Source organism: Hyla sarda, chromosome 5, assembly GCF_029499605.1.
Source record: "Hyla sarda isolate aHylSar1 chromosome 5, aHylSar1.hap1, whole genome shotgun sequence".
Lineage (NCBI taxonomy): Eukaryota > Metazoa > Chordata > Amphibia > Anura > Hylidae > Hyla > Hyla sarda.
In genome coordinates, this window is record NC_079193.1 from 290,337,870 (window position 1) to 290,348,270 (window position 10,401).

General features: G+C 40.7%; 1 protein-coding gene across 1 annotated transcript in view; it reads left to right on the top strand.

Moving 5' to 3' along the window:
- The window catches only part of RP1 (RP1 axonemal microtubule associated), a 284,608-nt gene extending 277,226 nt beyond the window's left edge, over positions 1 to 7,382 (top strand). Inside the window, exons 30-31 of the mRNA XM_056521929.1 lie at positions 2,636 to 2,691; positions 7,154 to 7,382. Of these exons, the coding sequence (XP_056377904.1) occupies positions 2,636 to 2,691; positions 7,154 to 7,212 (115 nt within the window). The 3' untranslated portion in view covers positions 7,213 to 7,382. The remainder of the gene's footprint in view (positions 1 to 2,635; positions 2,692 to 7,153) is intronic.
- Positions 7,383 to 10,401: the final 3,019 nt, after the last annotated feature.

The following is a 10,401-nucleotide window of genomic DNA, read 5'->3' on the forward strand; positions in this document are numbered from 1 at the left end:
CAGAGGGTGCAGCAAGCTAATAACCAATATTTTTATACTATATATATTTTTATAAATAAAAACTAATCAATATATACAGACCGAATCCTATTGTATTATTATTACTATTTTTACATTTTCACATATACATATTATATATATATATATATATATATATATATATATACACATTTCTTTAAATATACATTTTTTATATACAAGCTTTTATAAAATATACTATAATCAAGTCCAGCCTTGAGGAATACGTATTCTATATACACATGATTGTGTCTATACCTACCTATATTATTGTTTAGGTTGTACAGAATTCACAACCTCCATGTTAGTACTCGCCTGGCACCCATAAGTCATTATTTTGGTTTTAGAGCTACCCAATTCTTTATTTTTCTTTCAATATTAGAAAACTATCATATGCGTTATTCCTGCATGTGGAATTATCCAAACTATGACATTATCACATTCCTGATGCTGCACAGTCAATGGCTTAAACGCAAAAAATCCCAAATGCCCAAGTACAAATTTTTGCCAGTTCACACATCAGTAAAAAAAATGTAACAAAAAGTGTTCGAGAAGTCAATACTATGCAAATATGGTATTGGTAATAGGGGCATAGATGCAAAGAAATAGTTTAACCACTGTACAAATCACTAGTCAGACCACACATAGAATACTGTGTACAGTACTGGGCACCAGTGTACAAGAAAGATATAGTGGAGCTGGAGAGGGATCAAAGACGGGCAACAATGGTAATACGGGGAATGGGAGAACAGCAGAAAGAAAGGTTATTAAAATTAGGGTTTTATAGTTTAGAAAAAAAAAAGATGGTTTAAGTGTGACTTAATAACTAACGTATTTTTCGCCCTATAGGACGCACCGGCGTATAAGACGCACCCTATTTTTAGGTGCAAAATCTAAAAAATTTAAGATTTTGAACCCAATAGTGGTCTTCAACCTGCGGACCTCCAGATGTTGCAAAACTACAACTCCCAGCATGCCCGGACAGCCGTTGGCTGTCCGGGCATGCTGGGAGTTGTAGTTTTGCAACATCTGGAGGTCCGCAGATTGAAGACCACTGCATAGGAGGTAATACTCACGTGTCCCCGCCGCTCCGGACCTGTCACCGCTGCCCTGGATGTCGCTCCATCGCTGTCGGCGTGTCCCCGTCGCTCCGGAACGTCTCTACTGCCGGCCTGCTGTTGAACGTCTCTGCTGCCGGCCGGGTATCCACGCTCTCCATCGCCGTCATCACGTTGTTACGCACGCCGACGCACGTATGTGACTTGATGACGAGGAAGGAGAGCGCCGGCCATACAGGGGATCCCTGAACAGAGAAGACACCGAGGAGGCAGGTAAGGTCCCCCCCGGTGTCCTGTAAGCACTAACCCGGCTATTCAGTCGGGCTGTTCGGGACCGCCGCGGTGAAATCGCGGCGGTCCCGAACAGCCCGACTGAACAGCCGGGTTAGTGTCACTTTCCCTTCAGACGCGGCGGTCAGCTTTGATCGCCGTGTCTGAAGGGTTAATACAGGGCATCACCGCGATCGGTGATGTCCTGTATTAGCCGCGGGTCCCGGCCGTTGATGGCAGTAGGGACCGCCGCGATAGGGGTGTATTCGCCGTATAAGACGCACCGACTTTTCCCCCCCAGTTTTGGGGAAGAAAAAGTGCGTCTTATATGGTGAAAAATACGGTATGTATAAAAATATAGAGGGGTAGTACAGAGATCTCTAACGTCTATTTATGCCCAGGACTGTATTTGTAACAAGGAGGCATTTTCTATATCTAGAGGAAAGAAGGTTTCTATACCAGCACACACAGGGGTTCTTTACTGTAAGAGCAGTGAGACTATAGACCTCTCTGGCTGAGGAAGTGGTCATGGGGAACAGGTTATAAATGATTCTGGAGAAGGGATGATGACCCAGGGATTTAATTCTGATTGACAGATATGGAATCAGAAAGGATGTTTTTTTCTCTCTTGTAAGGCTTGTACTTTTTTTTTTTTTTTTGCCTTTGTCTGGATTAACACTATAGGGTAATATGCTGAACTTATGGATGTCTTTTCTTTAGCCTTACAAGATGTATAACTGTGTAGTGTCTGAAAATGATTTGATGACACCAGAAATTTCTTAATAAAGACATCAGTTCTAAGGAAACAGAAGAAAGTGGAAAGTATAGGTAGCTGTAATTAAAGTTGAGTACTGCGTTTTAGTGCGATCACATGGGCCTGCGAAGCATTTACCAGACTGCTTACTTTCTGAGTGGGTGGAACTGAAAATGAAAATGTGTTTCGGCACAAGGCTCTGAAATAGCAGTGTTTTTAACATCGAGAGCTGTTGGCTGTTAACATTGCATAAGCACTATGAAAGGATATGGTTAATCTGCAAATTGGGTGAAATGTAGCAAGTAATTAGAGCTTTCTCCAAGACTTTCAATAAACCCCATTAAAATCAATAACGCTTATTGCCTGCTTGGAAGAAATGGAAGATTACTTTCTTTTAAGACTTTTAGCCAGCAATATTTTCACATTTTAAGCAAGGCTTCATATCATGTTTATACATATTAATAACTTTTATTTATTTATTTATATAGTTAGTTATTTATATATTTATTTATTTATTTATTTTACTTCTATTTAGATGGCTTGATAAAAATCAGGAAGATGGGAGAACAGAAAGAGATCTTCTTGCTGCAGGTAAGTGGGTTTGTTGATCAAAATGGGTCCTCCCTGGATTGTGTTGTCCGAAGGCAGTGTGGGCATGCTGGTAGTTGTAGTTTTGAAACAGCATGACATGAGATAATGCCTATTTACCTCCCACCAGTCCCCAACCTGAAAATTGAACTCCACCTAACTTATAGAAATTAAAAGTTTGTGAAACACACTAAGGGAGGCATTTATTAAGAAAATAGTCCAAAAAAGTCAAATTATTTTTGTGCATAAATGTTGTAGGTTTATGTAATGGTGCACGCCACATAAATCCTGCAAGCCTGTGCTCTGGTGGGGTATTTATGTAGAGTGGCAGCAAAGATGCCTGGCTTGATATATGCCCCCTAAGACTAAGTTTCCACTTTTTTTTTTTTTGTCCTGAGTTTTTGAGTTGAAAAAAAACAGAAGAAAAAACGCCTGAAAAAACACCAGTGCAATTTCCTGCATCTGGCATTTTTTTCTGGCGTTTTTTCATTTGTGTGGAAATTGCATTTTTGACACCTTTGGCGTTTAAAAAAAAAGGATGCAGTAGTGATATAAAAAAATTATTTAACGAAATGTTAATTTTTTTATAACTACATTTTTAATAAAGTGTGTATGTGTGTTTCACTTTTTTTTCTACATTTTTTACATTTTTTAGGTAGTACTACTACTCCCAGCATGAAACACACTGTTCCATTATGGGAGTAGTCGTACCTGCAGTTAAGGAAAGATCACAGTGGATGTCAATCCTGACACCCGCTGTAATCCTCCTGTATAATGTATAGATGCAGCCTGAAAAAATGCCAAAGTTAAAACTCACATATCGTTTTTCTTGGCGTTTTTTCACTCACATAGACTTCTATGAGAGAAAAACGCCACGATTTTGACTAAAAAATTGCTAGTCGCTCAACATGCTGCGATTTTGGAAAACCGCCAAGGAGCTGAAAAACGCCAAAAAAGAGGGAAAAAACTGCAAAAGAATTTAAAAAAACGCCAAAGTTGATTTTTACGATTTCTCATTTATTTACAGCTAACATCTGGCTGCAGCGTTTTTTGGCCAAAAAAAAAAACAAATGCGGCAGAATTGGCATCTTTCTTGGCGTTTTCCCCCCCAAAAAAATAGTAGAAACTTAGCCTAAGTGTGGTCACTGATCACCTCCATGATCCATGGTCTATTAACCCCTTAGGGACCAAGCCCATTTTCACCTTAAGGACCAGAGCATTTATTTGCACATCGGACCACTGCCACTTTAAGCATTAATAACTGGGATGCTTTTACTTTTGAATTTGATTCCAAGATGGTTTTTTTCACGACATATTCTACTTTAACATAGTGGTAAATTTCCGTCGATACATGCATAATTTCTTGGTATAAATGTCCAAAATTTCATTAAAAATTTTCAATTTTTCTAACTTTGAAGCTCTCTGCTTATAAGGAAACATACCAAACAAATTATACCTTGATTCACATATTCAATATGTCTATTTTATTTTGTCATGATAAAGTTGACATGTTTTTACTTTTGGAAGACATCAGAGGGCTTCAAAGTTCAGCAGCAATTTTCCAATATTTCCCAACATTTTCAAAATATGAATTTTTCAAATTTTGGAAACGACACCCCTCAAGGCACACAACAAGGGGTACAGTGAACCTTAATACCCCACAGGTGTTTGACGACTTTTCGTTAAAGTCGGATGTGTAAATTACATTTTTTTTTTTCACTAAAATAGTAGTTTCCAAAATGGGGTCACATGTGGGGGGGTCCATTGTTCTGGCACTATGGGGGCTTTGTAAACACACGTGGCCTTCAATTCCAGACACATTCTCTGTCCAAAAGCCCAATGGCGCTCCTTTTTTTCTGAGCCCTGTAGTTCTCCCGAAGAGCACTTTACATCCACACATGGGGCATTTATATACTCTTTTGGGGGGCTTTTTTTTCCTATTTCCCCTTGTGAAAATGTAAAATGTGGAATAACACCAGCATTTTTGTGAAAAAAAAATTTTCATGCCAAATTTATCGAAAATTCTTCAAATGCCTGTGGGATGTTCAGGCTCACTGTACCCCTTGTTATGCTTCGTGAGGGGTGTAGTTTCCAAAATGGGGTCACATGTGGGTTTTTTTTTTTGCATTTATGTCAGAACCGCTGTAACGATCAGCCACCCTTGTGCAAATCACCTCAAATGGCGCTCTCACTCCTGAGCCTGTGCGTCCGCAGAGCATTTTACATCCATATATGGGGTATTTACAGCAAGTTTCCCGCTGGGAATTTGAGCTGCAGCAGAAAATTTTCTGCATCTCAAACTTGCAGTGAAAAACTCGCTGTTAACCCCCTCCCGTGTGAATGTACCCTGTACATTCATTTGGGGGGCAAAGTTTCAGCTGTTGCAAAACTACAACTACCAGCATGCCCTTTGGCTGTCTGTGCATGCTGGGGTTGTAGTTATGCAACAGCTGGAGGCACACTGGTTTCAAAACACTGAGTTTGTTACTTAACTCAGTGTTTTGCAAACAGAGTGCCTCCAGCTGTTGCAAAACTACAACTCCCAGCATGTATGGGCTATCAGTGCATGCTGGGAGTTGTAGTTTGCAACAGCTGGAGACACACTGGTTGTGAAACACTGAGTTAGGTAACAAACCCTTTGTTTTGCAACCAGTGTGCCTTCAGCTGTTGCACAAACAACAACTCTCAGCATGCAGTGACAGCGGAAGGGCATGCTGGGACTTGTAGTTATGCAACAGCTGGAGGGATACTACTAACACTCCCAGCATGCCCTTTGGCTGTCTGTGCATGATGGAGGTTGTAGTTTTGCAACAGCTGGATGCTCACTAGTTGCAAAAACACTGAGAGTTTGTTATTTAACTCTGTCTTTCCCAACCAGTGTGCCTCCAGCTGTTGCAAAACTACAACTCCCAGTATACCCAGACAGCCGAAGGATATGTTGGGAGTTGTAGTTATGCAACAACTGGAGGAGAACAATTTGGAGACCACTGTGTAGTACTGTCCAAACTGTAGCCCTCCAGATGTTGCGAAACTTCAACTCCAAGCATGGCCAGACTGTCCAGGCATGCTGGGAGTTGTAGTTCTGCAACATCTGAAGGGCCAGATGTTACAGAACTACAATTCCCAGTATGCCTGGACTGGCTGGGTATGCTGGTAGTTGTAGTTTGGCAATATTTGGAAGGGTTACAGTTTGGACACCACTGCACAGTGGTCTCCAAACTGTGGCCAATCTTTGGCTGTCTGGGCATATTGGTGGTTGTAGTTTGGCAACTTCTAGAAGGCAGCAGTGAAGATCACTTACCACTGATCTTCACTGCTGCCTCCACCGCTGCCTCGGCCGCCGCCTCCTTACTGAGTCCATACTTATACCTGATGCCCATATCAGGAACTGTCCAGAGCAGGAGAAAATCCCCATAGCAAACCTATGCTGCTGTGGACAGTTCCTGACATGGACAAAGGTGTCAGCAGAGAGCACTGTGGACAAGACAAAAAATAAATTCAAAAAGAATAGAATTTCCTCTGTAGCATACAGCTGCTAATAACGACTGAAAGGATTAAGATTTTTAAATAGAAGTAATTTACAAATCTGTTTAACTTTCTGGCACCAGTTCATAAAAAAAAAAAAAGTTTTCCACCGGAGTACCTCTTTAAAGTCTATGATCCTGACACAGTTGCATAGCGATATATATCAAAATACTTTTTTTTAAGGTATTCCACTAACAGCCCTAAAATGTGATAAAGGTGGTCTTAAACACATGCAAGATTTTAATGACATTTAATATGCTGATTGTACAGAGGGTGTGTGATCTTAAGATAACAATGCTACATGTTTCACCCATTAGTAATGCTCCTCGATAATGCACTTTAGGTGTGCCCCCATTTAAAGGCATTATTTAACGTTTACGAGCCCTGTAGCAAAATCAGTAACAAGCCCCCTGCTTAGCATGTGCCATTTATAATACTGGTGTCTTCTTATGTGGCACAGACCTTTTAGGCACCCTCACGCACCAGAGCCTAAATGTGACTGCTACAATCCCTCTGCACCCCTTTTAGCTACTGATATCTAATCTAATTATATTGGGTCAATAAAAAAAATTAAGCTATAAGAAAAAAAATGAAACAAAGTAATTTGTGTGTTAATAGAAGACAGTCCAGTCATTACTGAAAGCTTCCACCTGCATTCATGGATGGACTGAGAATGAGCACACATAGTGGAACCAACGTGACACAAATGTGAAATTCAATCTGAGAAAAATACAAATCCCCTGATTAGTGTTCTATAGCCAGTACTGAACTACAATGGGATGTTTCAAGTGAAGTTGCATTGAAAGCTCCATAGAGAAAGTGGCTTGATGATTCAGCCCTCTAATGATAATGTAAAGTGTTGTGAATTGTCCGCTCATTATCATCTTATTATTCATTTGGAGAACTGACTGATGATTAACTTCATCCATTCTGTTTGCAGAAAGGGAAAATTCGAAAGAAGACACTGATGGTAAGAAACACAGCGCCCAGATGAGATAATCAAACAGGGAAATTAGCATATGCAAAGTCATATTGAAGTAAAAGAATAAAACAAGCACATCAATGCTAAGCGGAAGTATAAAGTGCCTGGATACATAAACAAGATACCAGGATGTGGTTTAAAATACAATATATTTTTAGGTTCACGCTTTTTCCTATACTAAAAGAGATTGTCCACCTTTGCAATCGTTTTTTTCTTCTCTTCAAATTGAAGTACCGTATTTATCGGCGTATAACACGCACCCTCATTTTCACAGGAAAATTTGAGGAAAAAAAATAAATGTAAAATAAATGACTTGGGGGAATGCCTCACCATCCCCCCAACTTTGATTCCCCCTGCTCCTCAGTTTGCCCCCCACTCCCACCTTCCCCATGCCACATCATTCCTCCCCTTTTATCAGCCCCTGTGCCACATTTACTCCCCCCCTCGATACCCTGTGTGACTCCTTTCCCTGTGATCCCCCCCCTGCTCATCATTCTCCCCCAGCTCATCATTCACCCCCAGCACATCATTCCCCCCTGCTCATCATTAACCCCCTCTGACTCATCACTACCCCTTCTGACTCATCATTACCACCTCTGACTCATCATTACCCCCCTCTGACTCATCATTACCACCTCTGACTCATCATTACCCCCTCTGACTCATCATTACCCCCCTCTGACTCATCATTACCACCTCTGACTCATCATTACCCCCTCTTTCTCATCATTCCCCCCCTGCTCATCATTACCCCATCTGACTCATCATTACCCCCTCTGACACATCATTCCCCCCTCTTTCTCATCATTCCCCCCCTGCTCATCATTACCCCATCTGACTCATCATTACCCCCTCTGACACATCATTCCCCCCTCTTTCTCATCATTCCCCCCCTGCTCATCATTACCCCCTCTGACTCATCATTACCCCCTCTGACACATCATTCCCCCCTCTTTCTCATCATTCCCCCCCTGCTCATCATTACTCCCTCTGACTCATCATTACCCCCTCTGACTCATCATTACCCCCTCTGACACATCATTCCCCCCTCTGACACATCATTCCCCCCTCTTTCTCATCATTCCCCCCTGCTCATCATTACCCCCTCTGACTCATCATTACCCCCTCTGACACATCATTCCCCCCTCTTTCTCATCATTCCCCCCCTGCTCATCATTACCCCCTCTGACTCATCTTTACCCCCTCTGACACATCATTACCCCCTCTTTCTCATCATTCCCCCCTGCTCATCATTACCCCCTCTGACTCATCATTACCCCCTCTGACTCATCATTAACCCCTCTTCACTCGTCATTACCACCTCTTCACTCGTCATACTATCCACACAGCCCACAAGACCCGCCGCATTACCTGAGCCTGCCAGAGCGTGGCCAGGTAAGGAAGTATGAAAAATATTAAAATCAGGAGGAGAAGTGCCCGGGCCCATAGGAGCCGCCTCTGGTCATTGTTTTAAAGTGGCCGCGGCCGGGCTGCAGATCTTTAACAAGCAGCCGGCACTGTAGCCACTTTAAATCAGTGACCAGAACATTTATCAGGGTATAACACGCAAGCAGGCCTTAAATTTAAGTTTTAAAAGTGCGTGTTGTACGCCGATAAATATGGTAACTTTGCAAAGGGTCTTGATTAAAGAAATATCCTATTCTTTTGTGTCTATAGGTATCTATAACACCTTTATTTCTAACATATAGTGATGAGCAGCAGGGGCCATATTCGAATTTGCGATATTTCTCGAATATATATTGACATTATTCATCCTATGTTCACGCAATTTGCATATTCACGATTTTCATTCACTTTTTTCCCATGCGAAAATTTGTATGAAAAATGTGCATAAAAATGCACATAAAAATTTGCATGTGAAAATAAAAATGAAAATTTGCATGGAAAATGTGTATACAAATTTGCATAAAAATTTGCAAGTGGAAAATTGTTTTTAGTCATTACATATATATTGCACTATATTCTAAATATTCGCAAAATAGCAAAGTCACGATATTTGCGATAAAAATTTGCATTATGAATATTCAACACTACTAACAAAAATTGGAAAGATGAGTAAGAAGTAGGGGACAGATTGAATTTATATTGGACAATGCATCAAGATCTCAATATATCAGCATCGTGCAAGGGCAGACAGTTCAATATTAGGATTTCCTGGTGTTGAACCCATTTACTACGGAATACATGGCACGACAGGGGCCAGCTCTTTTCCACAGCTGACACCTGCTATTAATGACTGGCCTCGGCAATCTGTTTAATGCTGGCCACCGAAGAACTGTATAGTAATGAAATATATACAGTCACAGGACTCATCATTAGTTGTGCAGCTCAAAGCCCTCTATAGGCCTCTGTGGCTGCCATGTCAAATCTACTGTTACAGCCTGCCAATGGGAGTGCTGATTAAAGGGGTACTTCGAGGGGAATCATTTTTTTTTTTTTAAATAAACTGTTGCCAGAAAGTTAAACAGATTTGTAAATTGTAAATCCTTCCAGTCAGCACTTATCAGCTGCTGTACAATAAAGAGGAATTTTTTTTCTTTTTAATTTCTTTTCTGCCCACAGTGCTCTCTGCTGACACCTTTGTCCATGTCAGGAACTGTCCAGAGTAGAAGCAAATCCCTATAGCAAACCTATCCAGCTCTGGACAGTTCCTGACATGGACAGAGGTGTCAGTAGAAAGCACTGTGGTTAAAAAAAAAAAAAGAATTTCCTCTGGAACAAACAGCAGCTGATGAGTACTGGAAGGATTAAGATTTTTAAATAGAAGTAATTTACAAAACTGTTTTACACCGGGGTACCCCGATCAATGCAATGTATATGCAGAAATAATTACCATTTGCCAGAATTGCTTAATTTTGGTCACATCACATACCAGATAATATATAAGAGAAGCATTTCTGTATACTCGGCTGCACAGCATGAGGGCCCATTTTTTGTGCCATGTCCTATATTTTTGTCTGTACAATTTTTGGGACTTTTTTATTAGAATGGGAAAAGGGATCTGATTTAAATTTTTGTTAGAGAAGGGGCTTTTATATGTTTTTTTTTTACATTATTTATTATTTATTTTACTCTTTCTAAGTCCTAAGGTTGAAGGTTCAGAATCTTTTTTTTCTAGATTTTCACCCTTTAAAATTGGGTACGTCTTGGTACGGTATTTATTGTCTTGAGTCTGTGATGGGAAG